Source organism: Lagenorhynchus albirostris, chromosome X (genome assembly GCF_949774975.1).
Source record: "Lagenorhynchus albirostris chromosome X, mLagAlb1.1, whole genome shotgun sequence".
Classification (NCBI taxonomy): domain Eukaryota; kingdom Metazoa; phylum Chordata; class Mammalia; order Artiodactyla; family Delphinidae; genus Lagenorhynchus; species Lagenorhynchus albirostris.
In genome coordinates this window covers 824,051-842,452 of record NC_083116.1, presented here as the reverse complement: position 1 = coordinate 842,452, position 18,402 = coordinate 824,051, and the positions used below count along the sequence as shown (strand labels likewise).

Sequence of the window (18,402 nt, the reverse complement as noted above, 5' to 3'; positions counted from 1 at the left end):
TTTTTTCTCTAATCTTACTTTCACTAAGGTCTTTGTTTATCCAGCTTTTTGGATCCTTTTATATTTTGTCATCCATGTCTTCTTTTGTTTTGTTCTTACTGTCCTTGTTTGTTCCCAGCAAGCAAGGGTTTACTGGTTTTTCTCGCCAGGCTGAGCCATTTACTTCACAAAGGCAACATTTCTCTCGGCCTGTTGCCTGCCTGTCTTCACAGAAGTCCCTCCGTGTGTGCGTGTTTCAGCAAAGCCTCAGATGTTTCTGATGCAGCCGGCCTGTTGGCCAGAGTTTGAGCAACAGTGATTTAAAAGATAGAGAATCAAATGTATGTTGACTTGAGTCCTGGCTTCTTTAGTTGTGAAATGCAGTCTTCCTCTGTGCTTGGGAAGAAGGAACAGGGTTGGTGAACACAGAGCCTGTACTTCCTGCGGCGGGGGAAGGACAACTCTGAAGGGGGTCACCGGAGGCCTTGCAGGGCTTGCAAGGCGGTTCAGCTTCTCCCTTCCTGCCCCTGCCCCCCGCAGGCGTTGATCCCTGATAATACCCTGCACACCACACTCCCGCCACACAGTCTGCTTCCAGAGTATCTGGTTCTCTCAAGTCTGGGTGTGGCTCTTCTTGGTTAAGAGAGCTTTGAACCGAAGTAGACCATGTGCCCCTGGTCTCCAGCTTCCACCCCCACCCCTGCCCCATACAGTGATGGCGCAGGAAGAGGGCAACGGCTGTAAACCCTTCCCTTTGAAAAGAGGAAGACCGGGAGGCCTACAGCACTCCCTGCTCTGTAGTCATTCTGGAATCCTGCTGGCCAGACATTGATCAGGCCCAGCTCTTCCTCCGAGAAGGGGGAGCTCCCTGCCTGTGGCCCATCCTCCAGGACGCTCCCCGGTCCACTATTCTCTGTGGCCATGCCTGAAGCAAGTGTCCTTCCCATGGCCGATCCGAGCTCTGAAACAGTGAATAGCTCATTTAGTTCTGTTTGGCTCCTGTGAGTTCTAGGTGCCAGGAACCATATCCAGGTTTGTTTCCTAGACATGGTTCTTGATCTGTGGTCGTTTTGAGGTTATCAGGAGCCTCAGGTGGGGATGCCACACCCTTCACCTGATCTTTGACCTCGGCCACTTTATTGGAGTCCGCAGTTTGAACAGCCCTGAGCCACCAGGTTGTAATTATTCAGTTGTCTTATTTCTCTGTCTCTAGTAATCAGGACAGAGACAGGCAAGTGGTCATGTCTTAGTAAATACTGATTGAATTAATGAAATTCAGGCTTTGCTAGCTAAGCTTAAGTATTTTGTTAGCTATTTCAGGAATCTCTTTGGCTTCATATGATTTAATAATAAATATTCCAGCAAATTTTCAGGCAGTTGAAAAGTTAATCATATGTTTTCCATGTATAGTTCCTAAACTAAAGGGAAGGATAATTAGGAGTTAATGAAGTTAGTGTAAGAAAAAAGAAAGATCAATTGCAAACACTGGTCTTTAAACGTCATGTGTCGGTGGTTGGAAACATAGGGAGTGGGTTAGAGAAAAAAAGAGAACGTGCAGGAGACTTTTTCAAAGGGGCACACATGGGCTTTCAGAGTGGTGTTCCCACAATCACCTTCCTCAGAACTTTCCCTTAGTTACAGATGCGCAGGCTGGTGTGGAACTTGGCTGTTCCTGCCTCTCCCTCGGTTCCCCCTCTCCTCCCCCCAGCAGCTTACGTGAGGCAACAGAGGGTCCCCATGATCGCTGAAATGATCAGAAAAGCAAAAATGGCAGCTGTAGGGATGGAGCTCCTGATGAGATCCCACAGGTAATCACTGAAGTTGCTCAGCCAGGACCTGGAAGTTTCTGCAGGAAGAGCATAGACAGTCACTGAAGAGAGCCCGAGTAAGTGATGAAGCTGGGATTTGAAACCTGGTTCAAGTTCAAATAGTTGTCCCAGATCTCAGGTTCTTATAGTTGCCCAGGGCCTATATTCCTAACAACTTTGCTGTGCTGAGAGATTAAAGGAATACACTTTTGGGAAAACAAAGGTATCCTCAGATGGACATCATCTTTTCCTCCTTGTATGTGAAATAGGAACAATAATGTCCGCCCCAGATCGCTTAAAGGTTGTTTGGAGGTGTCTGTGAATCAATGGGGTACACTGTGAGCGAGGAGCACGACTTAATAGACACCATGCTGTTGCCTAGAGGGTGTTCGGGAAGCTGAGGGCCCTGGGTGTCCCGTGAGGAGAAAGGAGAAGGCCGCCTGCCCAGTGGCACCAACAGGAGGAGGCCGGGGCGGCCGGCAGAAGGAGGTTCAGGGTCTGCTGATCAGGGGAAGAGGCAGGGCAAACAAAAGTGTCTGTGGTGTGAAGTCAGGAGGGTTCACCACTCACAACGGTACCCTTTCCAGCGATGGGAAGGAACTCGGCACCACGCTGGGCTTCGGGAGCAGCTAAGCCATGGGTCAGCGGCTCGTCAGCTTTAGCTGAAATTTCGCTTCCTTTCTGAAGTCCTTCTTGACCCCTCCCCCCAGACAACTTTAATTATCCCTTTGTCCTCAGGGAGTGTTTGTCATATTTTATGGAAGGTTGACACCTGTGGCTTTGGCTTAGTGGGTTCATGCTTGTTGAACCAAACCAGAAATACTTTGCTTTCCTGTGAACATTTTTTTTAAAATACAGAATCACTCTTTCCTGACCGGAGACAGGAATCTTACGTCCTATGAAGATAGGAACATTCATCGTAACAGCAAACACACCCCTTGAGCGTGGTTCCAATCCATCCTGGTCTTGTTTTCCGAAGGCAGATAAAGGTGACAGAGACAAAGCGACAGTTTCCAACAAGAGGCAAGTCAGAGAGCACAGCAGAAATCCAGTGCTCAGCAGCTTTGGGGGTTCCATGCGCCCTCCCGAGGGCCTGCACCGAGGGGAGATGGCTTTTCCCTTGGCTCGTCCCAAGGCAGCTCTGTCTGAAAAGTCAGAAAATGGTGGTTTAGATTTTATTGCAAACCTAGAGCTATTATGAACACAAGAAAAATTCACTTACTGACACTGTTGAATCCTGAACACAGTCAGTTTCCAAGGCAAAAACCAACCCGCCTTCAAGAAACAAAACAACACGAGACAGAAATTGACTGTGCTCCATCGGATCAGGTACCTGACATCCCCTCCTCAACCACATGCCCCTTTGGGCTTTTCCAGCTCAATTAGTGGAAACTCTTAAGTTGTTCAGGCCAAACCCTGTGGTGTCATCTTTGACTCCACGTTTTCAGTCCCACATCCTTTTCATTTCGTTTTGTTTTGAGTTGGGTTTATTACTGAATCAGCAAATAAGCAGTATAAATGGTTAACCAGGTATGAATCTCAGTGGATAAGGGGGCACAGTCCATCATGGGGGTGGCGGTGGCCCAGAAGTTCTGCAGTCACAGGAGTTCATAGCTTCCTGCTTGCTGCCACTGAACAGCCAAAGAGATCTCACTTTGTTGTAAGTCAGGTAGTATCCTACTGACTTCCCTGACCTCATGGCCTATTATCTACTCTTGATCGCTCCACCTCAGCCTCATTTCCTCTGGAACAAGCCACACGTGCTCCTCTCTGTTTTGTTCACATAGGCTGTTCAGGTGCTCAATAAATATTTTTTGAATGAATGAATGGGTGGTGAATTTGGGCAGATATTGTTCATTGCCTGTCATCACCACCCCCTCTTCACTTATTACGTGCAACCAGAGAGGCTAGAAAAGCGGAATCCGCTTTCTCCCAGCCAGCCTTGCTGCTAGCAATGGCTGTGGGACATAGTTTTGGACACTGAAGCATAATGGAGATCTGATGGGTGGCTTCTGGGAAGACTTTCTGCTGTCTTGATAAAAGAAATGGTGCTACCATTTCCCCTTTGTGTTGCCTTGAACATTCTTTAAGTGTTACCTGGGGTTGGAGGAGCCATCCTGTGACCATCAGGCAATGGACACAAGGAAAAGGCCAAGAAAATGACACCTATTCTGGCTCTGACAATTTTAAGCCACTAAACCAACACCTCTATCTGCCCACCTCTCAACTACTAGGTCTGAGAAAAATAAACCCCTATTTGAGCTTTCTATTACTTAAGACATTTAGAACTGACATTCTCACCCACTGTTGAGACCCGTGTCAGGTAAGGTGGCAAAGAAGCCAGTGAGTCAGGCCTCCGTCTTAAGAAGAAGCTGGCCAGAGTCTTCCTTCAAGGTTTCTGAAGTTCCAAATAGAATTCTACTCCTCCTTATGATGTCATCTACCGCATTTGATCTGCCCCCAGTCTCCCTCTATTTGACAGCTAAGCATACAGATGTTTTCTTCTGTCTATGCATAAATATTTGTGTCGATACTGAAACCCATCCTCATGGTAGCCATATCCTCTTGGGCTTGAAGCTTTCTAAGATATTTTGTTTGCCACATGGTATCTACTGCACCTTCAAATAGTGTATGTATGGGATTTTAATAGATGATAAACGTGGCATTTCATTTCAGTGGGGAAAAAGAGATGGTTTAATGTGACGACTGGCTATTCATTCGGATGCACTGACTGAAGTGACAGCCATACACACAAAAATAAACTCTAGATGGATCAAGGACTAAACAAAAATAAAACCATATACATATCGGGATAAAACAGGAGTGGAGTTTTTTGTAATCTTGGGGTGAAAAAAGCTACTTTGAATATGTCATAAAACCCCAAAGCCATAGGTGAAAATAATGATAAATTTATTGCATAAAAATGTAAAGCTTTCATACAGCAAAACATTGTAAAGAAAGATAAAAGATTAATGACAAACTAGGTGAAAAATTCCACAACATATATGACAGATAATAGGTTAATGTCCTTAACATACAAAGAACTCTTACAAATCAATTTTTTAAAAAGGATGATCAGCTCCATAGAAGAACTGGCATAAATGAATCAGTCAGAAAAGCAATGGATAAATAAATTGTGATATATATTATCTAATGGATTACTCTACTGCAATTAAAGTGAGCCACTAGGAAATATATGCAATAAGGGTTGTTTCCAGTTTGGAAGTGTTATGGGTAGTTTTGCCCTGTCTCTTGGTTCACATGGCAGTTCTGGGTCTAGGTCATTACCCAACAGAATTGCCACAGGCTATCTTTATGCTCAACTTTTGTAGATAATGCCAGATTGTTTTCCAAAATAATTATACCACTTTGAGTTTATTTTTGTATATGGTATGAGGAAATGTTCTAATTTCATTCTTTTACATGTAACTGTCCAGTTTTCCCAGCACCACTTATTGAAGAGACTGTCTTTTCTTCATTGTATATTCTTGTCTCCTTTGTCATAGATTAATTGACCATAGGTGTGTGGGTTTATTTCTGGGCTCTGTATCCTGTTCCATTGGTTTATGTGTCTGTTTTTGTCTATTTTTGAGCCATTACCATACTGTTTTGATGACTGTAGCTTTGTAATACAGTCTGAAGTCAGGAAGCATGATTCCTCTAGTTTTGTTCTTGTTTCTGAAGATGTTTTGGCTGTTCAGGGTCTTTTGTATTTCCATATAAATTTTAGAATTGTTTGTTCTGGTTCTGGAAAAATGCCATTGGTATTTTGATAAAGATTGCATTAAATCTGTAGATTGCCTTGGGTAGCATTGTCATTTTAACAATATTAATTTTTCCAATCCATGAACACAGTATATTTGTCCATCTGTGTCATCTTCATCAGGGTCTTGTAGGTTTCTGAGTACAGGCCCCCCCATTAGCCAAATCAGCTGGAGTATGATTGCAAACACTGAACTCGTAAAAGTGATCCCAGGAGATCTGGGCGATGCAAATACAGCATTTCTCACATTAGGTTCACTACATTCTGCTGCAGCCTCTCCCGGATTCTGGTTGGTCACAACCTCTAGAAAACTTATAAAAGGGGGGTTTGTGGGATGGGCCAGAGGCCAGACTACTGCCTTTACTCCTTCTAGTGCTAATGGATGTCAAGGTTAAGAATCTCTCTCTCTGCTACTGGATCAAGGCTCCATTTCTAATTTTTTAAATGTTAGCTTCACCTCATAAATTATAAAATTTCATTGTTCACATTTTTATTTCCAGTATAAAAGCACAACTCTCAAAGGCATTTGTTTTCACACATCAATGTTTTGTTTAACTGATTCTTGAGGGAACCAGCGGGAAGACAAAAGAGCTGGTTCCAAGAGCATTTGAAAAATAAAGATGTATGTGGTCAATGGGAAAAGAATGCCAAAACAAGATGATTAAGTTAGACATAAAAGTGGTTAACCTTTTACAGGGAGTCAAACCGTATCACCTTATTGATTTCTGTAAATTAACCTCTAACCTTAATGGACTTTTACAGGACAGTAAACCATTCCCAACCTTATCTGTCAGGGATGGGGCGAGGTGGGGGTTCCTCTTGGGCAGTTAGGGTACAGAATTTCCTGGTACATTTTGTTGTGTCGTTTCAGCAGGAAATTAGCTGAGGAGGGAGTAAAATGAGTGCATGATTAGAATTACAATGTTGTATCTCCTATCCCAGAGAGCCATGGATTTTCCTCATTTTTCTGTGGAAATATTAAAAATATGTCCTTTAGAAGCCTAGTATGATCATGACCTTTCTTGGTCACCACAGAGGAGGAAGTGGTGGCCGTGTCCAGAGGAGAATGCTTTCCAGCTGAGTTTCCTCATTGCTTTTTGCCTGAGTACCTTGGAAGGAAGGACCAATCAGGGAGCGGCCGCAGCAAATGCGCAAGAGGTAAATTGGATGCAACAGCCCCAGAGAACGCAGGACACATGACGATTGATTTGGGAGGCTTCAGGGCATATCTGCCGGGACTGAGGAATTGAAATATATAGAAAAACGATGGCACCGTGGGCAGCGTGGGGCAGGAAGTGACCCGGAGGGCGGGCTCAGAGGGATGCTGGACCCGAATCAGGAAAGGGCCCGGGGCCAGGAAGGAAGGACCGGGCCTCAGTACTGCTGCTGCGCCTCGCAGCCCAGAAGCTCCAGCCTCAGGGCGATGTGGTGCGCCCAGCTCTGCGGGTGAATTCGAAGGAAGCGGGTAAACAGCGGGGGGTCTAGAGCGTTCACCACGGGTGTGAAGGAGTCTTGATTTCCCTGAAAAATCTGAAAGAGGAGAGATAGCATTTGTTGGTTGACAGGAAAAGAGTTATAATGTTTACACACACACACACCCGAGAGGCTCCCCAAGTCCATTGGCCTCCTGCTTGGTCTGTAACTCTCCCTAAGCTCCGCCCCCTCACGGGCACCCACTCCAATGCCCATCGCCCAGCACGCACGCTTTTTTCCACTTCCAATTGAGGGACCCACGCTTCCGGTAGTCCAGGATTGAACCCTGGGAGGTGACTGGATGACTCGGTCCCCTGCCTCTGTACCTGGGAAAGTGGTTGTGACATCTAGAATTAAGAGCATCCTTGCTAACCTCCTGTGGAGGCCGTGCCTCCAGCTATGGCTTCCCTCTGGAATCTTCTCACCCGCTTTCCCAACTAATTCAAGGAAGTTGTAAACATCATGATATTTTACTCCCAAATACTTCAGCCTGCCGAGGCTTTGGGTCTCAGTTTAAATGTTATCTCTGGAACAGGACTCTTGTTGACTCTGAATCTCCTCTTGTTCATTTCCTTTACACCATTCAGAATCTTCTCATTTATCTGTTTACCTGCTTATTGACCATTTCATTTGTTTTCACCACCAAATGTCGGTTCCATGACAGCAGAGACCTTGGTCACTGACCTTCCACACGTACAATATATATAGTATATACGTAGCAAATATACTGTAAACATTTGTTAAAGTTTGTGTGTTTGATAAAACTTTCGGGAAACAAAAGAGATTCTTGGATAAATATTTGTGGCATACTTTGGAGGCTTGTACATCTTCTGTTAGACTTATTCCTTGATCTTTTCCCTCAAGAAACTGAAAGAATAATACAAGGAACACTTAAATCTCCTTTAATCTACAACAGACTCCTAGTCTCTGGTCTTTTTTTGTCCTTCATGGTGTTGACATTTTAAAAAGTCTAGGACCATTGCGTTGTAGAATGTCCCACATTCTAAATTTGTGTGACTGTTTTCTTATTATTAGATTTCAGTTCAACATCGTTAGTGAGAATATTAACTAGGTGATGTGCCTTTCCCACCATATCACATCAGAGGACACGTGATGCCGATTCCTCCAGAGTTTGACCCTTAGTTAAGGTGATGTCCACCAGATCTCTCTTTTATAAAGGTAATAACTTCCCTTACCTAACAATCTGTGGGGTTAGACTTTGAGACTGTGTAAATATTCTGTTCCACATTAAGCTTTCATCCAATGGTTTTAGTATCTACTGAAGCTCCTTACAAGTATTATATACTGTATTGATGATTGGTTTCTTAATTTTGTCATGTCTTCTACATTTATTAGCTGGAATTCTTCTGTGGAGAAGAACGTCTCCTCTCCCTTTATATTTTTGATGATGATAATGGACTCCAAGATGTTCCAGTAACACCTAGCAGTTTCCTGGCTCTGGTCTTGAAATCTCTAAGGAGCCCAGGTTCCTTTTACTAGGAAATGGTATTTGGAAACCAAGACTGTTCTGGGTTGGCTTAGGCTCTGCTCCAGGCCAAGGCTCACGTACGCCATGTCTTCTCAGCTTGGACATTTTTATCTCATGGCAGAGAGCAGAGGCACCAGAGACTGAGCCAAACACAGGATCACATTGAAAGCTTCTGTTGGAAAGTGGTTTATATCATGTCTACTTACACTGCATTGGTCAACATGAGTCCTACTATGAAGCCCAAAGTCAATGGAGTTTTCAAAAAAGGAGGAAGTGAAAAATCAAGAGTAATAGCTTTGTGACTTCCCTGGTGGCCCAGTGGTTAAGACTCCACCTGCCAATGCAGGGCACATGGGTTCGATCCCTGGTCTGGGAAGATTCCACATGCCGTGGAGCAAATAAGCCCATGCGCCACAACTACTGAGCCTGCGCTGTAGAGCCCACGAGCCACAACTACTGAGCCCGTGAGCCACAACTACTGAGTCCGTGTGCCTAGAGTCCGTGCTCCACAACAAGAGAAGCCACCGCAATGAGAAGCCCGCGCACTGCAATGAAGAATAGCCCCTGCTCGCCACAACTAGAGAAAGCCCGGGTGCAGCAACAAAGACCCAATGCAGCCAAAAATAGATAAGTAAATGAATAAATAAATAAAATAAAAGAATAATACCTTTTACCTCATCTGCTATTTTCTGTTCATTCATCACAGCAATGAGGTGATTTTACAATATGTAGTCAGAGATAAGAGGTTTGGGTGGCTTGTTAGGTTTCTTAGTCCACAAGCACCCTCTACTGTTGATAAAGAGAAGTGCAATTTCTGTAACAAATGGGATAGGAAGATATGTCTTGTGATTTTGTGACTCATTTTTGCTTTTCCAGAACACTTAATTTCCACCACTGAAACTTATGGTATTCTTTGTCTTCTAGTTATTCTGTGAGTTATGGGTGGTTTTATTTTCAATTTTAAAATATATCTACAGAGAGATAGTTAGATAGAGAGATGGTTTTTGAAGGCTGTATGGAGAGATTTAGGCAGCTGCCATTATTTGATGAGAATGTACAACTCACTATTTGGAATTTTAAAATGCTATTTTAAATTATTTTTCTATTTGTTTCTGGCATGTAGAAATACAATAAAATTTTCTATTGATTTTGTTTTCAGCAAGCTTGCAAACTTATCTTAGTAATTCTAATAATTTAGATAGATAGATTCTTTTGGATTTTCTATGTATGCCATCGTATCTTCCACATATTATGAGAGGGCTTTTTTTCCCAATCCTAACACATTTTATTTCTTTTTCTTACCTTACTGCATTGCTTAGGCCCTCCAATACAGTTTTTAATAAAAGTGGATGGGGCAGATTAAAGATGGCTATGAATTTTTTTGATACTCCTCCCATGGAGAGGTAGGTGTATTTTGACTTTTTTTTTTTTTTGGCCGTGCCACGCAGCTTGCGGGATCTTAGTTTACCGGCCAGGGATTGAACCCAGGCCATTGCAGTGAAAGCGCAGAGTCCTAACCACTGGACCTCCAGGGAATTCCCTTTTTTTAAAAAAAAATTGAAGTATAGTTGGTTTACAATATTGTGTTAGTTTCAGATATACAGTAAAGTGATTCAGTTATATATACTTTTTTTCCAGATTATTTTCCATTATAGGTTATTACAAGATATCGAATATAGTTCCCTGTGCTATACAGTAAATCCTTGTTGCTTATCTATTTTATGTATAGTAGTGTATATCTGTTAATCCCAAACTCCTAATTTATCTCTCTTCCCCCCACCCTTCCCCTTTGGTAACCATAAGTTTGTTTTCTATGTCTGTGAGTCTATTTCTGTTTTGTAAATGAGTTCTTTTGTATCATTTCTTTTAGATTCCACATATAAGTGATATCATATGATATTTGTCTTTCTGTGTCTGACTTACTTCACTTAGTATGATAATCTCTAGGTCCATCCATGTTGCTGCAAATGGCATTGTTTCGTTCTTTTTTATGGCTGAGTAGTATTGCATTGTATATATGTACCACATCCTCTTTATCCATTCCTCTGTCCTTGGACACTTAGGTTGCTTCCATGTCCTGGCTATTGTAAATAGTGCTGCAGTGAACATTGGGGCGCATGTGTCTTTTGATTTGTTTTAAGTTGGGGGGGCAATTGATTCTGCAGGCTGATAGAGTATGGCGGCAGAGGTGATGCTGTGCCAAGTTCAAGAGGACTGACGGCTTCCACCTTGGTTTCTTGGAATCTAGCTTTTATGTAAGAAGAGTGACTATCCTAAGACCACCATGCTGAGAGGCCCTGAAGAGACACCAGTGGATGAAAAGGTCAAGGAGAACCAAGATACCAGGTAGGTGAGCAAAGAAGCCAGCTAGGAAGTAGATCCATCCGTCCATACCCACTGAAACCCCATGGATCACAGACAAACCAGCCAGACAGATCAACCTAAATTCCTGATCCACAAAATTGTGGCCAAGTTTCAGGGTAGTTTGTGATGCAGCAATAGATAAATGGTATCTTATTTTTAATCTCAAAGGGAAACCTTTCTGTGTTTCACCTAAAATATTATATTTGCTGTAAAATTTTTGTGAATATCCTTTATCAGATTGCGTAGTTTCCCTACTAGTCTTAGTTTGCCAGATTTTCCCATTAAGAATAGATATTGAATTTTATGAATCTTTTTCTCAGCATTTATTGGCTGTATAATCCTGAAGTTCATTAATGTGATGGATTGCATTAATTTTCTAATGTTAAGCCAACCTTGCATTCCTAGGATAAATCTAACACATACATATTGCTAATATTTTGTTTCGGATCTATGTTCATGAGTAAAGTTGGCCTATTATTTTCTTTTCTAATAAAATTGTCTTTGTTGTCATCATTTAAAGAGTTGGATAATGTAAATACAAGCTTTTTCCATTTTCTGGAAGAATCTTTGTAATAATGGTATTATTTCTCCCTTGATAATTTGGTAGAGTATTTAGTATAGCCATCTGAATCTGGAGGTTTCTTTGTAGGAAGATTTTTGAACACCAATTCAATCTTTCAAAGGTTGTAGGAGTTTCCGCACTTCCACTGCAGGGGGCCCAGGTTCCATCCCTGGTCGGGGAACTAAGATTCAGGAAGTTGTGGGGCGTGGCCAATAAAAAAAAATGGTTGTAGGAGTTTCAGGGTTTTTGATTCTTTCTTGAGTAAGTTATATTTACTAGAAATTATCCATTTTACCTAATCTTCCAAATTTACTGTCATAAGGTTAATAAATATCCTCATTTTTTTATGTTGGCAGGATTTTACTGGGTGGTAAAATCAGTCATGCAAGTTGGAAATTTTGTTTGTTTGGGCTGTGGCTGCACAGCTTGCGGGATCTTAGTTCCCCCACCAGGGATTGAACCCAGGCCCTCTGCAGTGGAAGCTCAGAGTCTTCACCACTGGACTGCCAGGGAAGTCCCTGAAAAATTTTTTTAGTTTTTGCTTGAATGCATGAAAAATATTTCACCAGATTTTCTTTCTTTTGGGGGCAGGTTTCAGATTTTTCCTTTTAGCATCACATGGATATCATTAATTATCTTCTGATTTTCATTATTGCTTAGAAATCACCTGTCAGCTTGTCACTCTTATTATGGTAATGTATGTGTCTTCTGGTTCCTTTTTATTGTGGTAAAATGTACATAACATAAAACTTATCATCTTAACCATTTTAAATTGTAAAATTCAGTGGCATTTAGTACATTCACCATTATCTAGTTCCAGAATATTTCTATCACTCCAAAAGGAAATCCAGTACCCATCAGGAAGCCACTCCCCGTTTACCCTTCCCTCCAATCTCTTGTAATCACTAACCTGTTTTCTGTCTCTCTATATTTTCCTATTCTGGATATTTCGTATAAATGGAATCATACAATATGTAGTCTTTTGTGTCTGACTTCTTTCACTTAGCGTATTTTCAAGGTTCATCCATATTGTAGCATGCATCAGCATGTCTATGTTTTTTAATGGCTGAATAATATTCAGCTGTATGGATAGACCAGAATTTGTTTATCCACCAGTTGATGGACATTTGTGTCATTTTCACCCATTGGCTGTTGTGAATAGTACTGCTATGAGCATTTGCCTGCAAGTTTTTGTTAATTGCCTATTTTCAGTTCCTTTGGGTACATACCCAGTAGCAGAATTGCTGGGATCATATGGTAATTCTATGGTTTCTACAGTGGCTGCCTATTTCGCATTGCCATCAGCGGTATGGGTTCCAATTTTTCTACATCCTTGCTAACACTTCTTACTTTCTGTATTAAAAAAAATTATAGCCATCCTAGTAAGTGTGAAGTAATATCTCATTGTGGTTTTGATTTGCATTTTTCTAATGACTAAAGATGTTGGTGTTGATGTGCTTGTTGGCCATTTGTATATCTTCTTTGGAGAAATTCCTATTGAAGTCCTTTGTCTATTTTTAAATTTGGTTGTCTTTTTGTTGAGTTTAAGAATTCTTTTCATATCTATTTTTCTTCTGTTGTTTGTGATTATGGTTCACATCTAAAAAACCATTTGTAAAATCCAAGGTCATGAAGATTTACCTCTATATTTTCTTCCACGAGTTTTAAAGTTTTAGTTCTTATATTTAGGTATTTGATCTATTTTGAATTAATTTTTGTATATGGTGTGTGGTGACTTCATTCTTTTGCATGTGGCTATCCAGTTTTCCCAGTATTATTTGTTGAAGAGACTATTCTTTTCCCATTGAATGGTCTTGGCACCCTTATCGAAAATCAATTTACTATAGATGTATAGCGTTATTTCTGGACTTGAATTCTATCTTTATGTCACTACCACAGTGTTTTGATTACTGTAGCTTTGTAGTAGGTTTTGAAATTGGGAAGTGTGAATCCTGTAACTGTTTTTTCAAGATATTGTTTTTGCTATTTTGGGTCCCTTGCAATTACAGATGAATTTTAAGATCAGCTTGGCCATTTCTGCAAAAATGGCCATTGGGATTTTGATAGGGATTGCACTGAATCTGTAGAAAGCTTTGGTTAGTAGTGCCATCTTAATAATGTGTTCCAATCCATTAACCCAGGATGTCTCTCCATTCATTTAGGTCTTCTTTAATTTTTCAAGCAATGTTTTGTAGTTTTGAGTGTATAAGTCTTGTACCTCCTTGGTTAAGTTTATTCCTAAATATTTTATTCTTTTGGATGATATTGTAAATGAAATGTTTTTCTTAATTTTCTTTTCAGATTTTTCACTACTAGTGTATGGAAACACAACAGATTTTTGTGTGTTGATCATGTATCCTACAACTTTACTGAACTCATCTATTGGTTCTAATAGCTTTTTGTGGGTTCTTTAGGATTTTCTATGATAAAATCATATCATTGGTGAAGAGAGACAGTTTTACTTCTTCCTTTCCAATCTGAATGCCTTTTGTTTAGTTTTATTTTTTTTGTAATTTCTCTGGCTATAACTTCCAGTACAGTGTTGAACAGAAGTGGTGAAAGTGGTCATCCTTGTTTGTTTGCCACTTCTCCACTATTTCTTTCATTCATTCTGGATTCCACTTATATATATATGGCTTTCTCTGTATAGCATATGTCTCAATTTCTTTTTCATATGTTTCACCTTCTGTGCTCCATTCTCAGTAATTTCTTCAGATATATGTTCCAGTGACTAAATTCTCTTTGGCTGTGCCCAATTCACTATTAAGTCTTTCTTTGATTTTTAAACTTCAACAATGATGTTTTCTAATTTCTAAAAGTACTGTTTTTTCCAAAACTGCCTAATAATTTGTCATTTATTTTTATGTTTCCATAGCTCATTGCTTTAAATATTTTGTGCATAATTACTTTATGATATATATCTGATAATGTCAATATCTGGTATTCTTCAGATTCTAAATTTGTATTGATTGTTTCTGCCCATTTGTAGTCAAGTTGGCTTGTTATCTTGTATGTTTGCTGATCTATGTTTATGATCTTATCATTTTAATATGTAGGAATCCTGGAGACCTAAACTGGGAATGCTTTTTCTCTAGAGAAATCATTCTTCCAGAAGCCAGGAGGTGCTACTTATCTGCAACTAGTTCTGCTACTTTCTGGGTTTCATTACTTAATGCAGAAGTCTCACATTCCATTCTTGCATTTTGCTCGAAGCTTGGTCTCCTGAGAACAACACTAATATAAGCATTTGCCTTTACGAAAGTTCCTCCATTTTACATTTTCTCATTTTTCACCTCTCTTTGCTCTGATTTAAGCTCATTATTTTAAAATAAAAGCTCATTTTTTTGTTTGTTTTGTTTTTTGCTGTTGGTGGTGAGGAGGCTGGAGAGTCCCCTTTCTTCATTGAGTGTAGCAGTGCATTAAGAAGTATGTACTATAGGGCTTCCCTGGTGGTTCAGTGGTTGAGAGTCCGCCTGCCGATGCAGGGGACACGGGTTCGTGCCCCAGTCCGGGAAGACCCCACATGCCGCGGAGTGGCTGGGCCCGTGAGCCATGGCTGCTGAGCCTGCGCGTCTGGAGCCTGTGCTCCGCAACGGGAGAGGCCACAACAGTGAGAGGCCCGCGTACCGAAAAAAAAAAAAAAAAGGTATGTACTATCAGTGCTATAGCCTTTTAAAAATTTTGGTAATATATACATAACATATATTTTAACATTTTAACTCTTTTTAAGCGTACAGGTACGTTTGACAACAAGTACATAACATGTACATTCACAATGTTGTGCAACTATCACCACCAACCATCTCCAAAACGCTTTATCTTGCAAAACTGAAACTCTGGGGAATTCCCTGGTGCTCCAGTGGTTCGGTCTCTGTGCTCTCACTGCTGAGGACACGGGTTCAATCACTGGTCAGGGAACGAAGATCCCACATCCCACAAGCCGCGCAGTGCGGCCAAAACAAAACAAAAAACCAAAAAATAAAAACAAAAACAAAACTGAAACTCTGTCTCCATCAAACAATAACTCTCCATCCTCCCCAGCTCCCAGACTCTGGTAACCTCTATTCGACTTTCAGTCTCATTGTAATTGTTAATTTTACATGTCAACTTGTCTAGGCCATACGTGTCCAGATATTTGGTCAAACATTATTCTGGGTCTGTTGGTGAGGATGTTTTTGGATGAGATTAACATTTAAATAGTAGAGTGAGTAGAGCAGATTGCTGTCCCCCCCACCCCAAGCGGGTGAGCGTTATGCAATCAGTTGAAGGTCTGAATAGAACAAAAAGGCTGACCCTCGTCTGAGTAAGAGAGAATTCTTTTTGCATGGCCCATTTGAATTGGGACATTGGGTTTTTTCCAGCCTTTGGGCTCAAACTCAAATATTGGCACTTCCTGGGTTCAGACAGGAACTACACCACTGGCTCTCCCCGTTTCCAGACCTTCACACTCAGACTGAAACTTTCACCATTGGCTCTCCTGGGTCTCCAGCTTGCTGACTCACCCTGCAGATCTCGAGACTTGTCAGCCTCCATAATCATGTGAGTCATTCGGTTCTGTTTCTCTGGAGAACCCTGACTACTATATAAGTAGAATTATATAATATTTGTCCTTTTGTGTCTGCTCTAATTAATTTAGCCATGCATGTTATAGCATGTATCAGAGATATGCCCTTTTTAAAATGGGAATGTCCTCTAGAACATACATTATCAGTACTCTGGTTCACTAAACTGCCAGAAGCAAAAATGTTTAATCCAGCCTTGAGGGAACAAGGAATTCTTGGAGGAGATGATGTTTATCTGAGACTTGAAGAATGCACCAGGTGAAAGGGTCAATAAGAAGTACCTAGAAAAAATGTTCTAGGTGGAAGAAACAGTACATATAAAAGCCTAGTGTGAGAAAAAACATGCTGTTTTTAGGGACTTGAGGGTTCCTTAGTATGGGTGGAGCTTAGAAAGCCAAGGAGCAAGTAGCAAGAGACTATGCTAGAGAGGTCGGTAAGGGCCACCATCCTGAACGACACCAACATCTGTGAGGATAAGCAGCTTTTGGCTCTACTCTGCTCTTTCCTGGGATGATACATTCTTGCTTGGAGTCACTGTGTCCTCCCAGAATGCCTTTCATAGTGTCCTATTACTATAGATACTCAGTAAAGTTTATCCTGAAAGTCTGGTCATATATCAACCTTGTTATGTTTCTAAATGTCAAGTTCTAAGACAGGCTTTGTGCCTTTCCTGTGAGATTAGCATACCTTCACTTTGCCATTCTGAAGAAACAGAGTCCAGTTATGGCCATCTTGACTACTGGATATGAGGAACTCCTTCACGTACATGCTGGTGAGCAGAGATTTCACCCCCTGGGTGGTTATTCCTGTGACTCTCATTGTCTTCCGGAAGTCCACTTGCAGCCACTCTTTTTGATTATTTGCCTGGGGAATGCACCAGGTGCATTAGAGTAGTATCTTTTTGGTCACTATCTGCTCCCAGAAATCCCCAAATCCCTTCTTAATCATATCACAGCACTTATCACTCTGCATATTAATTATCTGTTTGTCAGTCTCCCTTATTAGACTCGAAGCAAATTGAGGGCTGAAATTTTTCATGATTCATCTCTGTATCCCCAGGGTTAGCCACTTAATAGGGGCCCAGTAAAGGTTTGCTGAATGAATATATGAGTAATATACAGACTGACTAGAGTATTAAAAGTTTGGCAATGTGTTATACAACGTATTTTGTTTAAAATAAGCCCCTGGGGGAACAGAGACCATTAACTCCATCCATTTCCCCAAGCTAGTCAGTGATTGAAAATCACAAACTGAGTGGTCCCAGAAAAGAACTGTGCCAATGAACTGTACATGACTATGACCCTTTGCTTTGTTGATATTTCTCCGTAAAACTGGATTTCAGCCACTCCAATTCTCCGACAAATATTAGCCCAGTACTACATATAGATATTCTGTTTCTAGGAGGTTCAATTAGGGATCATTTTCCCCATTCACATGGCACACCCACTAAATAAATATCTGTGGGGTTTTCTGTGTATAGTCAACTTTCCTTGACACTCTTTGTGGGAACAAGCAGGTGATAGAAGTAACTGAAGAAACAGTCAAGAGCTTACCCTATCCTTTCCCAACCACTACTCCTTCTTCTGCATCAGTTATATGGCAAATTTGTTCCCTCTTACCCGGGGTCTCCAGGCATTAGTCCTCCCTTGGAGGTGAAGTCGGGCTTGTGAAGGAGACCAGGTGGCAAACATATTGCTTAAGTGGGATGAGGCAGTAATCTGTGCATCTGATATTGCTTTACTCTCCATTCCCAGTGCCATGTTGCAACCTCAGAGAAATGAAAGGAGAATGTAATCACAAGAACAAGTTGCAGCTGAGGTTCTGCTGGCCTGTCTCCACTGATATGTTCTAGGGCTATTGTCATCACGAAGTCATTTTCCAGGCACTAACTTTTGCATGCTACTGTTAAGATGCCCCCTATTTTCTTGTCAGCTCTGCTCAGCTCTGTTGGACTTTGATTTGCCTTGTTAATAGTAGTGTAGGAGGTGGCTGCCCCTGGGGAATCCCATGGTTAGGATGACCAAGTCATGGGTTTGCCCAGGACTGTACTGGTTTTAGCATTGATAGTTCTGTGTCCTGGGAAATCCCCCCAGTCTCGGGAAAGCTAGGATGGTTAGCCATCCTACTCATGGTTGGGAGAGGTAAGGACATGGGATGACTTGACACTTACTGTTTAAATCACAGCCCATCAACTCCATGCGAAGAGTGCTGCGGATGCTGTAATGCGTTGGGTGCAAGCGGACATACCGAGCAATAATTGGAGGGTTAAAAACATTGTGTTTTATCCCAGATGAATCCACATTGCCAAAGAAGACCTGTAGGGAGGTATTAGCACAGATACATGTAAAATGAAGAAAGAATAAGAAGCAATTCCTCCCAATCATATCTTTCTTCTAATTTGC

The 18,402-nt window shown here is 41.3% G+C and overlaps 2 protein-coding genes across 2 annotated transcripts in view; both read right to left on the bottom strand.

Annotated features, from left to right (window-relative positions):
* Positions 1–1,633: 1,633 nt before the first annotated feature.
* SMIM9 (small integral membrane protein 9) lies at positions 1,634–2,864 on the bottom strand. The gene is made up of 2 exons (XM_060137454.1): positions 2,723–2,864; positions 1,634–1,825 (listed from the first exon to the last, which is right to left on the bottom strand). Exons 1-2 carry the CDS (start codon positions 2,862–2,864, stop codon positions 1,692–1,694), a joined length of 276 nt encoding a protein of 91 aa, XP_059993437.1. The 3' UTR covers positions 1,634–1,691.
* A 3,913-nt stretch (positions 2,865–6,777) lies between these two features.
* The window catches only part of F8 (coagulation factor VIII), a 118,135-nt gene continuing 106,510 nt past the window's right edge, over positions 6,778–18,402 (bottom strand). Inside the window, exons 23-26 of the mRNA XM_060138837.1 lie at positions 18,171–18,315; positions 17,620–17,768; positions 16,688–16,864; positions 6,778–7,080 (exon numbers count right to left, since the gene is read on the bottom strand). Of these exons, the coding sequence (XP_059994820.1) occupies positions 6,925–7,080; positions 16,688–16,864; positions 17,620–17,768; positions 18,171–18,315 (627 nt within the window). The 3' untranslated portion in view covers positions 6,778–6,924. The remainder of the gene's footprint in view (positions 7,081–16,687; positions 16,865–17,619; positions 17,769–18,170; positions 18,316–18,402) is intronic.

Excerpts from the sequence above, each read along its gene's own strand:
- SMIM9 (XM_060137454.1), bottom strand. The coding sequence starts at position 2,864 with ATGGAACCCCCAAAGCTGCTGAGCACTGGATTTCTGCTGTGCTCTCTG. Across the intron at positions 1,826-2,722 it reads ATTGGAACCACGCTCAAGGG|AAACTTCCAGGTCCTGGCTG; the intron begins GTGTGTTTGCTG and ends CTCTTCCTGCAG.